Below are 16,549 nucleotides of genomic sequence, written 5' to 3'. Positions count from 1 at the left end.
TCAGAAGTGAAAATGTATATTCCCAAATACTGTCCGATTTGCTGTGGCATCTTCAGCATTTAATGGTTTACTTTTAAGAAAGTCTCTATTTGCTGTGGCTGACACCCCTTTGGTATGTCTGGAGTGAAGGCATGAAGAAAAAAATAACTTCAATTATATATACCAGATTCATCTTCAACTTTCAATATGCATTTGGTGGCAGTGGGAATCTTTCTATTTGGCCATGTAGACTATTGTGAAAATTAATGATTGAGGGGGGCTATTGATCCTCCTCCATTACTTCCCCCTGACTGAGGATGCATGGACACGCGTCTTTCGATTGCCTTCAGCAATGCCCTTCTATGGGGCGGTCGCTGGGTGTCGCTGCAAGTCGCAGCCGCACCCTCCACCACGTCCTTCTGCTCCGGCGCCCCCAGGCGGTGGGGAGGACTGGACTTCCATCACCACCGCCTTCTGCGGCTGCAGCGTCCCCGGGCGGTGGGGAAGACAAATTCCAACACCACCACCACCACCACCTGCTGTACTGCCTCCTCCTCCTGCCGCAGCGACCCCGGGCGGTGGGGAAGACAAATTCCAACACCACCACCACCTGCTGTACTGCCTCCTCCTCCTGCCGCAGCGACCCCGGGCGGTGGGGAAGACAAATTCCAACACCACCACCACCTGCTGTACTGCCTCCTCCTCCTGCCGCAGCGACCCCGGGCGGCGCGGAGGGCTGAGGTGCGGCTTCGCCTTTTGTCCGCCGACGATGGGGACGGGGGCAGAGTGGATGCGGTGAGAGCGGAGTTGGCGCGCGCGCTGCGCCCTTGCTGGAGGAGCGGCCGTTGGGGGCGGCGGCGTCTCTCCCGGTGAGACGGAGGGTGCCAGGATTGGGCTTGGGCGGCGCCGGGGGGGAAGCCGGTGAGGATCGCCCCGGGTAGGGGGTGAGGGCGGAGGGGAAAGCCCAGCTTGCGCCGCCCGCCCTCCTTCCCGTCCATCCGCCGGCCGGAGCGACCGCCTGAGAATGGCCAACGAGCTGGTGATCCTCAATGTGTACGACATGGTGAGTGAGCGGCAATTCAACTAACCCTCACAACTTACAGTAACTCACTCAGAGGCTGTGTGTGTGGAAATAACTATAAATTACCGTCCAGCCTGCTTCAAGGTTCTATTGCTGCCAATATCACCTCAGGAAATTTAGGACCAAAAAAGTGACTCAAACCCCAGCTCAGAACCCACTCCCACCCCAGCTCAGAATCCACTCCCAGCCCAGCTCAGAATCCACTCCCAGCCCAGCTCAGAATCCACTCCCAGCCCAGCTCAGAATCCACTCCCAGCCCAGCTCAGAATCCACTCCCACCCCAGCTCAGAATCCACTCCCACCCCAGCTCAGAACCCACTCCCACCCCAGCTCAGAATCCACTCCCAGCCCAGCTCAGAACCCACTCCCACCCCAGCTCAGAACCCACTCCCACCCCAGCTCAGAACCCACTCCCACCCCAGCTCAGAACCCACTCCCACCCCAGCTCAGAACCCACTCCCACCCCAGCTCAGAACCCACTCCCACCCCAGCTCAGAACCCACTCCCACCCCAGCTCAGAACCCACTCCCACCCCAGCTCAGAACCCACTCCCACCCCAGCTCAGAACCCACTCCCACCCCAGCTCAGAACCCACTCCCACCCCAGCTCAGAACCCACTCCCACCCCAGCTCAGAATCCACTCCCACCCCAGCTCAGAATCCACTCCCAGCCCAGCTCAGAATCCACTCCCAGCCCAGCTCAGAATCCACTCCCACCCCAGCTCAGAACCCACTCCCACCCCAGCTCAGAATCCACTCCCACCCCAGCTCAGAATCCACTCCCACCCCAGCTCAGAATCCACTCCCAGCCCAGCTCAGAATCCACTCCCAGCCCAGCTCAGAATCCACTCCCAGCCCAGCTCAGAATCCACTCCCACCCCAGCTCAGAATCCACTCCCAGCCCAGCTCAGAATCCACTCCCAACCCAGCTCAGAATCCACTCCCACCCCAGCTCAGAATCCACTCCCACCCCAGCTCAGAATCCACTCCCACCCCAGCTCAGAATCCACTCCCAGCCCAGCTCAGAATCCACTCCCAGCCCAGCTCAGAATCCACTCCCACCCCAGCTCAGAATCCACTCCCAGCCCAGCTCAGAATCCACTCCCACCCCAGCTCAGAATCCACTCCCACCCCAGCTCAGAATCCACTCCCACCCCAGCTCAGAATCCACTCCCACCCCAGCTCAGAATCCACTCCCACCCCAGCTCAGAACCCACTCCCAGCCCAGCTCAGAATCCACTCCCAGCCCAGCTCAGAATCCACTCCCAGCCCAGCTCAGAATCCACTCCCAGCCCAGCTCAGAATCCACTCCCAGCCCAGCTCAGAATCCACTCCCAGCCCAGCTCAGAATCCACTCCCACCCCAGCTCAGAATCCACTCCCAGCCCAGCTCAGAATCCACTCCCACCCCAGCTCAGAATCCACTCCCAGCCCAGCTCAGAATCCACTCCCAGCCCAGCTCAGAATCCACTCCCACCCCAGCTCAGAATCCACTCCCACCCCAGCTCAGAATCCACTCCCACCCCAGCTCAGAATCCACTCCCACCCCAGCTCAGAATCCACTCCCAGCCCAGCTCAGAATCCACTCCCACCCCAGCTCAGAATCCACTCCCACCCCAGCTCAGAATCCACTCCCAGCCCAGCTCAGAATCCACTCCCACCCCAGCTCAGAATCCACTCCCACCCCAGCTCAGAATCCACTCCCAGCCCAGCTCAGAATCCACTCCCAGCCCAGCTCAGAATCCACTCCCAGCCCAGCTCAGAATCCACTCCCAGCTCAGAACCCACTCCCAGCCCAGCTCAGAACCCACTCCCAGCCCAGCTCAGAATCCACTCCCAGCCCAGCTCAGAATCCACTCCCAGCCCAGCTCAGAATCCACTCCCAGCCCAGCTCAGAATCCACTCCCACCCCAGCTCAGAACCCACTCCCAGCCCAGCTCAGAATCCACTCCCACCCCAGCTCAGAACCCACTCCCAGCCCAGCTCAGAATCCACTCCCACCCCAGCTCAGAATCCACTCCCAGCCCAGCTCAGAATCCACTCCCACCCCAGCTCAGAACCCACTCCCAGCCCAGCTCAGAACCCACTCCCACCCCAGCTCAGAACCCACTCCCACCCCAGCTCAGAACCCACTCCCAGCCCAGCTCAGAACCCACTCCCAGCCCAGCTCAGAATCCACTCCCAACCCAGCTCAGAACCCACTCCCACCCCAGCTCAGAACCCACTCCCAGCCCAGCTCAGAATCCACTCCCAGCCCAGCTCAGAATCCACTCCCACCCCAGCTCAGAATCCACTCCCACCCCAGCTCAGAATCCACTCCCAGCCCAGCTCAGAATCCACTCCCACCCCAGCTCAGAACCCACTCCCAGCCCAGCTCAGAACCCACTCCCACCCCAGCTCAGAACCCACTCCCAGCCCAGCTCAGAACCCACTCCCAGCCCAGCTCAGAATCCACTCCCAACCCAGCTCAGAACCCACTCCCACCCCAGCTCAGAACCCACTCCCAGCCCAGCTCAGAATCCACTCCCAGCCCAGCTCAGAATCCACTCCCAGCCCAGCTCAGAATCCACTCCCAGCCCAGCTCAGAATCCACTCCCACCCCAGCTCAGAACCCACTCCCAGCCCAGCTCAGAATCCACTCCCAGCCCAGCTCAGAATCCACTCCCAGCTCAGAACCCACTCCCACCCCAGCTCAGAATCCACTCCCAGCCCAGCTCAGAATCCACTCCCAGCCCAGCTCAGAATCCACTCCCACCCCAGCTCAGAATCCACTCCCAGCCCAGCTCAGAATCCACTCCCACCCCAGCTCAGAACCCACTCCCACCCCAGCTCAGAATCCACTCCCACCCCAGCTCAGAATCCACTCCCACCCCAGCTCAGAATCCGCTCCCACCCCAGCTCAGAATCCACTCCCACCCCAGCTCAGAATCCACTCCCAGCCCAGCTCAGAATCCACTCCCACCCCAGCTCAGAATCCACTCCCACCCCAGCTCAGAATCCGCTCCCACCCCAGCTCAGAACCCACTCCCACCCCAGCTCAGAACCCACTCCCACCCCAGCTCATAATCCACTCCCAGCCCAGCTCAGAATCCACTCCCAGCCCAGCTCAGAATCCACTCCCAGCCCAGCTCAGAATCCACTCCCAGCCCAGCTCAGAATCCACTCCCAGCCCAGCTCAGAATCCACTCCCAGCCCAGCTCAGAATCCACTCCCAGCCCAGCTCAGAATCCACTCCCAGCCCAGCTCAGAATCCACTCCCAGCCCAGCTCAGAATCCACTCCCAGCCCAGCTCAGAATCCACTCCCACCCCAGCTCAGAATCCACTCCCACCCCAGCTCAGAACCCACTCCCAGCCCAGCTCAGAATCCACTCCCACCCCAGCTCAGAACCCACTCCCAGCCCAGCTCAGAATCCACTCCCACCCCAGCTCAGAATCCACTCCCAGCCCAGCTCAGAATCCACTCCCACCCCAGCTCAGAACCCACTCCCAGCCCAGCTCAGAACCCACTCCCACCCCAGCTCAGAACCCACTCCCACCCCAGCTCAGAACCCACTCCCAGCCCAGCTCAGAACCCACTCCCAGCCCAGCTCAGAACCCACTCCCAACCCAGCTCAGAACCCACTCCCACCCCAGCTCAGAACCCACTCCCACCCCAGCTCAGAATCCACTCCCAGCCCAGCTCAGAATCCACTCCCACCCCAGCTCAGAATCCACTCCCACCCCAGCTCAGAATCCACTCCCAGCCCAGCTCAGAATCCACTCCCACCCCAGCTCAGAACCCACTCCCAGCCCAGCTCAGAACCCACTCCCACCCCAGCTCAGAACCCACTCCCAGCCCAGCTCAGAACCCACTCCCAGCCCAGCTCAGAATCCACTCCCAACCCAGCTCAGAACCCACTCCCACCCCAGCTCAGAACCCACTCCCAGCCCAGCTCAGAATCCACTCCCAGCCCAGCTCAGAATCCACTCCCAGCCCAGCTCAGAATCCACTCCCAGCCCAGCTCAGAATCCACTCCCACCCCAGCTCAGAACCCACTCCCAGCCCAGCTCAGAATCCACTCCCAGCCCAGCTCAGAATCCACTCCCAGCTCAGAACCCACTCCCACCCCAGCTCAGAATCCACTCCCAGCCCAGCTCAGAATCCACTCCCACCCCAGCTCAGAATCCACTCCCACCCCAGCTCAGAATCCACTCCCAGCCCAGCTCAGAATCCACTCCCACCCCAGCTCAGAACCCACTCCCACCCCAGCTCAGAATCCACTCCCACCCCAGCTCAGAATCCACTCCCACCCCAGCTCAGAATCCGCTCCCACCCCAGCTCAGAATCCGCTCCCACCCCAGCTCAGAATCCACTCCCAGCCCAGCTCAGAATCCACTCCCACCCCAGCTCAGAATCCACTCCCACCCCAGCTCAGAATCCGCTCCCACCCCAGCTCAGAACCCACTCCCACCCCAGCTCAGAACCCACTCCCACCCCAGCTCAGAATCCACTCCCAGCCCAGCTCAGAATCCACTCCCAGCCCAGCTCAGAATCCACTCCCAGCCCAGCTCAGAATCCACTCCCAGCCCAGCTCAGAATCCACTCCCAGCCCAGCTCAGAATCCACTCCCAGCCCAGCTCAGAATCCACTCCCAGCCCAGCTCAGAATCCACTCCCAGCCCAGCTCAGAATCCACTCCCAACCCAGCTCAGAATCCACTCCCAGCCCAGCTCAGAATCCACTCCCAGCCCAGCTCAGAATCCACTCCCAGCACAGCTCAGAACCCACTCCCAGCCCAGCTCAGAACCCACTCCCAGCCCAGCTCAGAATCCACTCCCAGCCCAGCTCAGAATCCACTCCCAGCCCAGCTCAGAATCCACTCCCAGCCCAGCTCAGAATCCACTCCCAGCCCAGCTCAGAACCCACTCCCACCCCAGCTCAGAACCCACTCCCAGCCCAGCTCAGAACCCACTCCCACCCCAGCTCAGAACCCACTCCCACCCCAGCTCAGAACCCACTCCCAGCCCAGCTCAGAATCCACTCCCAGCCCAGCTCAGAATCCACTCCCAGCCCAGCTCAGAATCCACTCCCAGCCCAGCTCAGAATCCACTCCCAGCCCAGCTCAGAATCCACTCCCAGCCCAGCTCAGAATCCACTCCCAGCCCAGCTCAGAATCCACTCCCAGCCCAGCTCAGAATCCACTCCCAGCCCAGCTCAGAATCCACTCCCAGCCCAGCTCAGAATCCACTCCCAACCCAGCTCAGAATCCACTCCCAGCCCAGCTCAGAATCCACTCCCAGCCAAGCTCAGAATCCACTCCCAGCACAGCTCAGAACCCACTCCCAGCCCAGCTCAGAATCCACTCCCAGCCCAGCTCAGAATCCACTCCCAGCCCAGCTCAGAATCCACTCCCAGCCCAGCTCAGAACCCACTCCCAGCCCAGCTCAGAACCCACTCCCAGCCCAGCTCAGAACCCACTCCCACCCCAGCTCAGAACCCACTCCCACCCCAGCTCAGAACCCACTCCCAGCCCAGCTCAGAATCCACTCCCAGCCCAGCTCAGAATCCACTCCCAGCCCAGCTCAGAATCCACTCCCAGCCCAGCTCAGAATCCACTCCCAGCCCAGCTCAGAATCCACTCCCAGCCCAGCTCAGAATCCACTCCCAGCCCAGCTCAGAATCCACTCCCAGCCCAGCTCAGAATCCACTCCCAGCCCAGCTCAGAATCCACTCCCAGCCCAGCTCAGAATCCACTCCCAGCCCAGCTCAGAATCCACTCCCAGCCCAGCTCAGAATCCACTCCCAGCCCAGCTCAGAATCCACTCCCAGCCCAGCTCAGAATCCACTCCCAGCCCAGCTCAGAATCCACTCCCAGCCCAGCTCAGAATCCACTCCCAGCCCAGCTCAGAATCCACTCCCAGCCCAGCTCAGAATCCACTCCCAGCCCAGCTCAGAATCCACTCCCAGCCCAGCTCAGAATCCACTCCCAGCCCAGCTCAGAATCCACTCCCAGCCCAGCTCAGAATCCACTCCCAGCCCAGCTCAGAATCCACTCCCAGCCCAGCTCAGAATCCACTCCCAGCCCAGCTCAGAATCCACTCCCACCCCAGCTCAGAATCCACTCCCACCCCAGCCCAGAATCCACTCCCACCCCAGCCCAGAATCCACTCCCACCCCAGCTCAGAATCCACTCCCACCCCAGCTCAGAATCCACTCCCAGCCCAGCTCAGAACCCACTCCCACCCCAGCTCAGAACCCACTCCCACCCCAGCTCAGAATCCACTCCCACCCCAGCTCAGAACCCACTCCCACCCCAGCTCAGAACCCACTCCCACCCCAGCTCAGAACCCGCTCCCACCCCAGCTCAGAACCCGCTCCCACCCCAGCTCAGAACCCGCTCCCACCCCAGCTCAGAACCCGCTCCCACCCCAGCTCAGAACCCGCTCCCACCCCAGCTCAGAACCCGCTCCCACCCCAGCTCAGAACCCGCTCCCAGCCCAGCTCAGAACCCGCTCCCAGCCCAGCCCAGAACCCGCTCCCACCCCAGCCCAGAATCCGCTCCCACCCCAGCCCAGAATCCACTCCCACCCCAGCTCAGAATCCACTCCCACCCCAGCTCAGAATCCACTCCCACCCCAGCTCAGAATCCACTCCCACCCCAGCTCAGAATCCACTCCCACCCCAGCTCAGAATCCACTCCCACCCCAGCTCAGAATCCACTCCCAACCCACTGCTCATCCATTCCAAGCTTTTTTCAAAATATATTCAAGAGTACCCAATTCATTGTTTCCAAATTGAGGGGCAATTTAGCATGGCCAATCCACCTACCCTGCACATCTTTGGGTTGTTTGGGGGGGGGGGGCGAAACCCACGCAAACACGAGGAGAATGTGCATATTCCAAACGGACAGTGGCCCAGTGCTGGGATCAAGCCTGGGACATCAGCGCAGTGAGGCAGCAGTGCTACCACTGCGCCACTCCTCGTCCATTCAAACCTAATATAAATGAAATTATACACATACACACACGCACGCACACACACACATACGTATATATAATTGCACTTTTGAACCAAGAAGAATCTAATTCGCCTTAAGCAATTAAGTCAAATTCAGTTTTGTCTCATTTGTGATGTTTTTAAAAATCTGGGGTTATTCCTATTGTCTCTTATTGCTTACGTTATAGCATAGTGATTTGGTTGAATAAAGGAATAAATTAACTTTTTAAACAGTAAAGATATTTGTTGCAGTTTGGTGATTCACAAAATGGTTTCTGTGGTAAAAGTCACTAAATTCAGCTGAAGTGGAACCTTTCAAAACAAAGGAACCTTGCTTGAAGCTGACTGGCACTTTTTGTTGCAAATTAAAATGTTTCTTTGAAATTATTACTGACAGCGCGTCTGTTTGTTTAACTTCCCAAAAATGCGATTCAGCCGGACCACTTTGTGTCAAGATAATTTTAGTTATTGTTGAATAACTTGAATCAGATGCTTTTACAAAGTTTGCAGTTTACCTTTTGTGAATTTTGAGTGAAACTCAAATAAACTAACCATGCGGGATTACAAATCTCTGTAGAACTCCACAACATTGTCAACTTTACTGGCCCAGCAGATGGTGGCACAGTGGTAATGTCATATGGTACTGGACGAGCGATCTAGATGCTCAGACCGCCTGGTTCAAATCCCACTGTGTGAGCTGTTGGAACTGGATTTAAGATTTTTTTAAAACAGTGACGGCAACCAGTTCACTAATATTCTTTTGGGAAGGGAATCTTCTATCCGCACCCAGCCTGGCCTACTTGTGACACCAGAGCCACAGCAATGTGGTTGACTCTTAATTGACCTCCGAAATGACCGAGCAAACCATTCCATTTAAGACCAATTAGGGATGGTTAGCAAGATGGCCAAATCACATTATCTGTCTTGTTAGCATGTAAAACGCAAGGGAAAAGATTCACAAAGGGTTCCACTCCCACCTAACCCCCGAATGGAATCAGTTCAATTGATGAAACATAGGGTTCCCCTCCCACAGGTGAGTGAACCTGATGAAGGAGCTGCGCTCCGAAAGCTAGTGATTTGAAACACATCTGTTGTACTTTAACCTGGTGTTGTAAGACTTCTTACTGTGCCCACCCTAGTCCAACGCTGGCGTCTCCACATTTTGTCAAGTAAGCATTGGGAAAGGATTGCTCTGGTTGCCTGCGTTTAGCAACATTGTAAATGCACTTGAAAAGTGCATGAGGAGCAGAGGATCCAATCTACCATAAAGATTAGCTTGAGTTTTAAAAGTTAATATTCATCAAGATGTATTTCATCCTTGTATGTTTAATGGGATTATTCCAAAGGGAAGGGGGTCAGAGACATGACTTAGCAGTTTTTAAACACCCACAAAGGGACTCTCCGTCGGCAGGATCCTCCACGCTGCCGGCAGCGCACCCACGTCTGTGTTTCCTGACGGCCTGGGGTGGCCCGCATTGAGAAAACCCATTGGCCGGCTGCGGGAATGGAGAATCCCGCTGCCGGCGGGGCATGCCCCCCTGAAAAATGGGGCTGGCCGGACAGAGAATCCCGCCCCTCGTTTTTCTTCCAACAATTCTCGTGAGTTGCTGGTTGGGTGCAGTATCGAAGAAGAGGAACAATGTGTTTGTACAAAGTTTCCATTATAAGACTATAAGGCATAGGAGTGGAAGTAAGGCCATTTGGCCCATCGAGTCCACTCCACCATTCAATCATGGCTGATTTCAACTCCATTTACCCGCTCTCTCCATTACCCTTAATTCCTCGAGAAATCAAGAATTTATCAACTTCTGTCTTAAAGACGCTCAACGTCCCGGCCTCCACCGCCCTCTGTGGCAATGAATTCCACAGACCCACCACTCTCTGGCTGAAGAAATTTCTCCTCATCTCTGTTCGAAAGTGACTCCCTTTTATTCTAAGGCTATGCCTCCGGGTCCTAGTCTCCCCTGCTAATTGAAACAACTTCCCTACGTCCACCCTATCTAAGCCATTCATTATCTTGTAAGTTTCTATTAGATCTCCCTTCAACCTCCTAAACTCCAATGAATATAATCCCAGAATCCTCAGACGTTCATCGTATGTTAGGCCTTCCATTCCTGGGATCATCCGTGTGAATCTCTGCTGGACCTGCTCCAGTGCCAGTATGTCCTTCCTGAGGTGTGGGGCCCAAAATTGCTCACAGTATTCTAAATGGGGCCTAACTAGTGCTTTATAAAGCTTCAGAAGTACATCCCTGCTTTTATATTCCAAGCCTCTTGAGATGAATGACAACATTGCATTTGCTTTCTTAATTACGGACTCAACCTGCAAGTTTACCTTTAGAGAATCCTGGACGAGGTCTCCCAAATCCCTTTGCACTTCAGCATTATGAATTTTGTCACCGTTTAGAAAATAGTCCATGCCTCTATTCTTTTTCCCAAAGTGCAAGACCTCGCACTTGCCCACGTTGAATTTCATCAGCCATTTCTTGGACCACTCTCCTAAACTGTCTAAATCTTTCTGCAGCCTCCCCACCTCCTCCATACTACCTGCCCCTCCACCTATCTTTGGATCATCGGCAAAATTAGCCAGCATGCCCCCAGTCCCGTCATCTAGATCGTTAATATATAAAGAGAACAGCTGTGGCCCCAACACTGAACCCTGCGGGACACCACTCGTCACCGGTTGCCATTCCGAATAGAACCTTTTATCCCAACTCTCTGCCTTCTGCCTGACAGCCAATCGTCAATCCATGTTAGTACCTTGCCTCGAATACCATGGGCCCTTATTTTACTCAGCAGTCTCCCGTGAGGCACCTTATCAAAGGCCTTTTGGAAGTCAAGATAGATAACATCCATTGGCTCTCCTTGGTCTAACCTATTTGTTATCTCTTCAAAGAACTCTAACAGGTTTGTCAGGCACGACCTCCCCTTACTAAATCCATGCTGACTTGTCCTAATCCGACCCTGCATTTCCAAGAATTTAGAAATCTCATCCTGAACAATGGATTCTAGAATCTTGCCAACAACCGAGGTTAGGCTAATTGGCCTATAATTTTCCATCTTTTTCCTTGTTCCCTTCTTGAACAGGGGTGTTACAACAGTGATTTTCCAATCCTCTGGGACTTTCCCTGACTCCAGTGACTTTTGAAAGATCATAACTAACGCCTCCACTATTTCTTCAGCTAGCTCCTTTATGATTTGGGTAGCGGCGTGAACTTTGTAGTTTGAGGTCATTGCCAGTGTTTTGAGTTCTGATGGAATGGCTTTACTTGCTGTGTTACCCCACATACAATATATTTTCTCTTCTAGACTCAGAAAGAAAGTATTGCATTTATTTTATTTTTTAAAAATATATTTTATTCAAAATTTTTGGCCAACCATAACAGTACATTGTGTATCTTTTACACAGTAATATAACAATATAAATAACTGACCAGTTTTTTTAAACAAGAAATAAATAATATATAAACAACATCAAAATTAAAAAACAAAACTAAATGGCAACTGCCTTGTCCCAAATAAATACACTCCAAAAATACAATTCAGCAGTCCAGTATACAATTACCTATAACAGCAACCTATACATATTATACTTATACACTAACATCCCTGAGATGATCCCTGAGATCATCTTCTGCCCCCCCCCCCCCCCCCCCCCCCCCCCCCACCCCCCCCGGGTTGCTGCTGCTGTCTTCTTTTCCATTTCCTCTATCACTGCCTGGTGAACCCTTGAGCCGATCCCCTTAGGACAAACTTAATCCGTTCCAGCTTTATAAACCCTGCCATGTCATTTATCCAGGTCTCCACACCCGGGGGCTTGGCTTCCTTCCACATCAACAGTACCCTGCGCCGGGCTACTAGGGACGCAAAGGCCAAAACATAAGCCTCTTTCGCCTCCTGCACTCCCGGCTCTTCTGCAACCCTGAATATAGCCAACCCCCAGCTTGGTTCGACCTGGACCCCCACCACCTTCGAAAGCACCTTTGTCACCCCCACCCAAAACCCCTGTAGTGCCGGACATGACCAGAACATGTGGGTGTGATTCGCTGGGCTTCTCGAGCATCTCGCACACCTATCCTCTACTCCAAAAAATTTACTGAGCCGTGCTCCAGTCATATGCGCCCTGTGCAACACCTTAAATTGTATCAGGCTTAGCCTGGCACACGAGGACGATGAGTTTACCCTACTTAGGGCATCAGCCCACAGCCCCGCCTCAATCTCCTCCCCCAGCTCTTCCCATTTCCCTTTCAGCTCATCTACCATAATCTCCCCCTCGTCCCTCATTTCCCTATATATGTCTGATACCTTGCCGTCCCCCACCCATGTCTTTGAGATCACTCTGTCCTGCACCTCCTGCATCGGGAGCTGCGGGAATTCCCTCACCTGTTGCCTCACAAAAGCCCTCAGTTGCATATACTGGAATGCATTCCCTTGGGGCAACCCATATTTTTCGGTCAGCGCTCCCAGACTTGCAAACGTCCCATCTACAAACAGATCTCTCAATTGTGTTACTCCTGCTCTTTGCCATGTTCCAAATCCCCCATCCATTCTCCCCGGAGCAAACCTATGGTTATTTCTTATCGGGGACCACACCGAGGCTCCCGTCTTTCTCCTATGCCGTCTCCACTGCCCCCAAATTTTCAGAGTAGCCACCACCACCGGGCTTGTGGTGTATTTCTTCGGTGAGAACGGCAACGGCGCCGTCACCATAGCTTGTAGGCTAGTCCCCCTGCAGGACGCCCTCTCCAATCTCTTCCACGCCGCTCCCTCCTCTTCTCCCATCCACTTACATATCATTGAGATATTGGCGGCCCAGTAGTACTCACTTAGGCTCGGTAGTGCCAGCCCCCCCCCCAAATCCCTACCACGCTTCAAAAATCCCTTCCTCACTCTCGGGGTCTTCCCGGCCCACACAAAACTCATGATACTCTTCTCAATCCTTTTGGAAAAAAGCCTTCGTGATCACCACCGGGAGGCACTGAAACACAAAGAGGAATCTCGGGAGGACCACCAGTTTAACCGCCTACACCCTCCCTGCCAGTGACAGGGACACCATGTCCCATCTCTTAAAGTCCTCCTCCATCTGTTCCACCAACCGCGTTAAATTTAGCCTATGCAATGTACCCCAATTCCTGGCTATCTGGATCCCCAAGTACCGAAAGTCCCTTGTTACCTTCCTCAGCGGTAAGTCCTCTATTTCTCTGCCCTGCTCCCCTGGATGCACCACAAACAACTCCCTTTTCCCCATGTTCAGTTTATATCCTGAAAATTCTCCAAACTCCCCAAGTATCCGCATTATCTCTGGCATCCCCTCCGCCGGGTCCGCCACATACAACAACAAATTGTCCGCATACAGAGATACCCGGTGTTCTTCTCCTCCCCTGAGTACTCCCCTCCACTTCCTGGAGCCCCTCAATGCTATTGCCAGGGGCTCAATCGCCAGTGCAAACAATAATGGGGACAGAGGACATCCCTGCCTCGTCCCTCTATGGAGCCGAAAATACGCAGACCCCCGTCCATTCGTGACCACGCTCGCCATCGGGGCCCTATACAGCAGCTGTACCCATCTAATATGCTCATCTCCAAAGCCAAATCTCCTCAACACCTCCCACAAATCATCCCACTCCACTCTATCAAATGCTTTCTCGGCATCCATCGCCACCACTATCTCCGCTTCCCCCTCTGGTGGGGGCATCATCATTACCCCTAGCAGCCTCTGTATATTCGTATTCAGCTGTCTCCCCTTCACAAACCCAGTTTGGTCCTCATGGACCACCCCCGGGACACAATCCTCTATCCTCATTGCCATTACCTTGGCCAGAATCTTAGCGTCTACGTTCAGGAGGGAAATAGGCCTATAGGACCCGCATTGCAGCGGGTCTTTTTCCTTCTAAAAATAAAATTTAAATTTAAATTTTAATTAATTGACACAATGTCAGTTAGAGGGGTGCTGTGCTCTGACTGTGAGATGTGGCAGGTCCGGGAGGCTTCCAGCGTCCCGGATGGCTTCATCTGCAGAAAGTGCACCCAACTGGAGCTGCTCACAGACCGCATGGTTCGGTTGGAGCAGCAATTGGATGCACTTAGGAGCATGCAGGTGGCGGAAAGCGTCATAGATCGCAGTTATGCAAATATGGTCACACCCAAGGTGCAGGCAGAGAAATGGGTGACCACCAGAAAGGGCAGGCAGTCAGTGCAGGAATCCCCTGTGGTTGTCCCCCTCTCGAACAGATATACCCCTTTGGATACTGTCGGGGGGGATAGCCTATCAGGGGAAAAGAGCAGCAGCCAGAGCAGTGGCACCACGGCTGGCTCTGATGTTCAGAAGGGAGGGTCAAAGCGCAGAAGAGTAATAGTAATAGGGGACTCTATAGTCAGGGGCACAGATAGGCGCTTCTGTGGACGTGAAAGAGACTCCAGGATGGTATGTTGCCTCCCTGGTGCCAGGGTCCAGGATGTCTCCGAACAGGTAGAGGGCATCCTGAAGGTGGAGGGCAAACAGGCAGAGGTCATTGTACATATTGGTACTAACGACATAGGCAGGAAGGGGCATGAGGTCCTGCAGCAGGAGTTCAGGGAGCTAGGCAGAAAGTTAAAAGACAGGACCTCGAGGGTTGTAATCTCGGGCTTACTCCCTGTGCCACGTGCCAGTGAGGCTAGAAATAGGAAGATAGAGCAGCTAAACACGTGGCTAAACAGCTGGTGTAGGAGGGAGAGTTTCCATTATCTTGACCACTGGGAGCTCTTCCGGGGCAGGTGTGACCTGTATAAGAAGGACGGGTTGCATCTAAACCGGAGAGGCATAAATATCCTGGCCGCGAGGTTTGCTAGTGTCACACGGGAGGGTTTAAACTAGTATGGCAGGGGGGTGGGCACGGGAGCAATAGGTCAGAAGGTGAGAGCATTGAGGGAGAACTAGGGAATAGGGACAGTGTGGCTCTGAGGCAGAGCAGACAAGGAGAAGTTGCTGAACACAGCGGGTCTGGTGGCCTGAAGTGCATATGTTTTAATGCAAGAAGTATTACGGGTAAGGCAGATGAATTTAGAGCTTGGATTAGTACTTGGAACTATGATGTTGTTGCCATTACAGAGACCTGGTTGAGGGAAGGGCAGGATTGGCAGCTAAATGTTCCAGGATTTAGATGTTTCAGGCGGGATAGAGGGGGATGTAAAAGGGGAGGTGGAGTTGCGCTACTGGTTCGGGAGAACATCACAGCTGTACTGCGAGAGGACACCTCAGAGGGCAGTGAGGCTATATGGGTAGAGATCAGGAATAAGAAGGGTGCAGTCACAATGTTGGGGGTTTACTACAGGCCTCCCAACAGCCAGCGGGAGATAGAGGAGCAGATAGGTAGACAGATTTTGCAAAAGAGTAAAAACAACAGGGTTGTGGTGATGGGAGACTTCAACTTCCCCAATATTGACTGGGACTCACTTAGTGCCAGGGGCTTAGACGGGGCGGAGTTTGGAAGGAGCATCCAGGAGGGCTTCTTAAAACAATATGTAGACAGTCCAACTAGGGAAGGGGCGGTACTGGACCTGGTATTGGGGAATGAGCCCGGCCAGGTGGTAGATGTTTCAGTAGGGGAGCATTTCGGTAACAGTGACCACAATTCAGTAAGTTTTAAAGTACTGGTGGACAAGGATAAGAGTGGTCCTCGGATGAATGTGCTAAATTGGGGGAAGGCTAATTATAACAATATTAGGCGGGAACTGAAGAACATAGATTGGGGGCGGATGTTTGAGGGCAAATCAACATCTGACATGTGGGAGGCTTTCAAGTGGCAGTTGAAAGGAATTCAGGACCGGCATGTTCCTGTGAGGAAGAAGGATAACTACGGCAATTTTTGGGAACCATGGATGACGAGAGATATTGTAGGCCTTGTCAAAAAGAAAAAGGAGGCATTTGTCAGGGCTAAAAGGCTGGGAACAGACGAAGCCTGCGTGGAATATAAGGAAAGTAGGAAGGAATTTAAGCAAGGAGTCAGGAGGGCTAGAAGGGGTCACGAAAAGTCATTGGCAAATAGGGTTAAGGAAAATCCCAAGGCTTTTTACACGTACATAAAAAGCAAGAGGGTAGCCAGGGAAAGGGTTGGCCCACTGAAGGATAGGCAAGGGAATCTATGTGTGGAGCCAGAGGAAATGGGCGAGGTACTAAATGAATACTTTGCATCAGTATTCATCAAAGAGAAGAAATTGGTAGATGTTGAGTCTGGAGAAGGGTGTGTAGATAGCCTGGGTCACATTGAGATCCAAAAAGACGAGGTGTTGGGTGTCTTAAAAAAATATTAAGGTAGATAAGTCCCCAGGGCCTGATGGAATCTACCCCAGAATACTGAAGGAGGCTGGAGAGGAAATTGCTGAGGCCTTGACAGAAATCTTTGGATCCTCGCTGTCTTCAGGGGATGTCCCGGAGGACTGGAGAATAGTCAATGTTGTTCCTCTGTTTAAGAAGGGTAGCAAGGATAATCCCGGGAACTACAGGCCGGTGAGCCTTACTTCAGTGGTAGGGAAAC

The 16,549-nt window shown here is 54.1% G+C and overlaps 1 protein-coding gene across 1 annotated transcript in view; it reads left to right on the top strand.

Annotated features, from left to right (window-relative positions):
* The first annotated feature begins 725 nt into the window (after nucleotides 1-725).
* Nucleotides 726-16,549, top strand: part of desi2 (desumoylating isopeptidase 2) — a 112,845-nt gene continuing 97,021 nt past the window's right edge. Inside the window, exon 1 of the mRNA XM_072512976.1 lies at nucleotides 726-1,042. Within this exon, the coding sequence (XP_072369077.1) occupies nucleotides 1,004-1,042 (39 nt within the window). The 5' untranslated portion in view covers nucleotides 726-1,003. The remainder of the gene's footprint in view (nucleotides 1,043-16,549) is intronic.

Source organism: Scyliorhinus torazame, chromosome 1, assembly GCF_047496885.1.
Source record: "Scyliorhinus torazame isolate Kashiwa2021f chromosome 1, sScyTor2.1, whole genome shotgun sequence".
NCBI lineage: Eukaryota > Metazoa > Chordata > Chondrichthyes > Carcharhiniformes > Scyliorhinidae > Scyliorhinus > Scyliorhinus torazame.
Note: the sequence above shows the minus strand (reverse complement) of the source record. Positions and strands in the feature narration are given on the sequence as shown.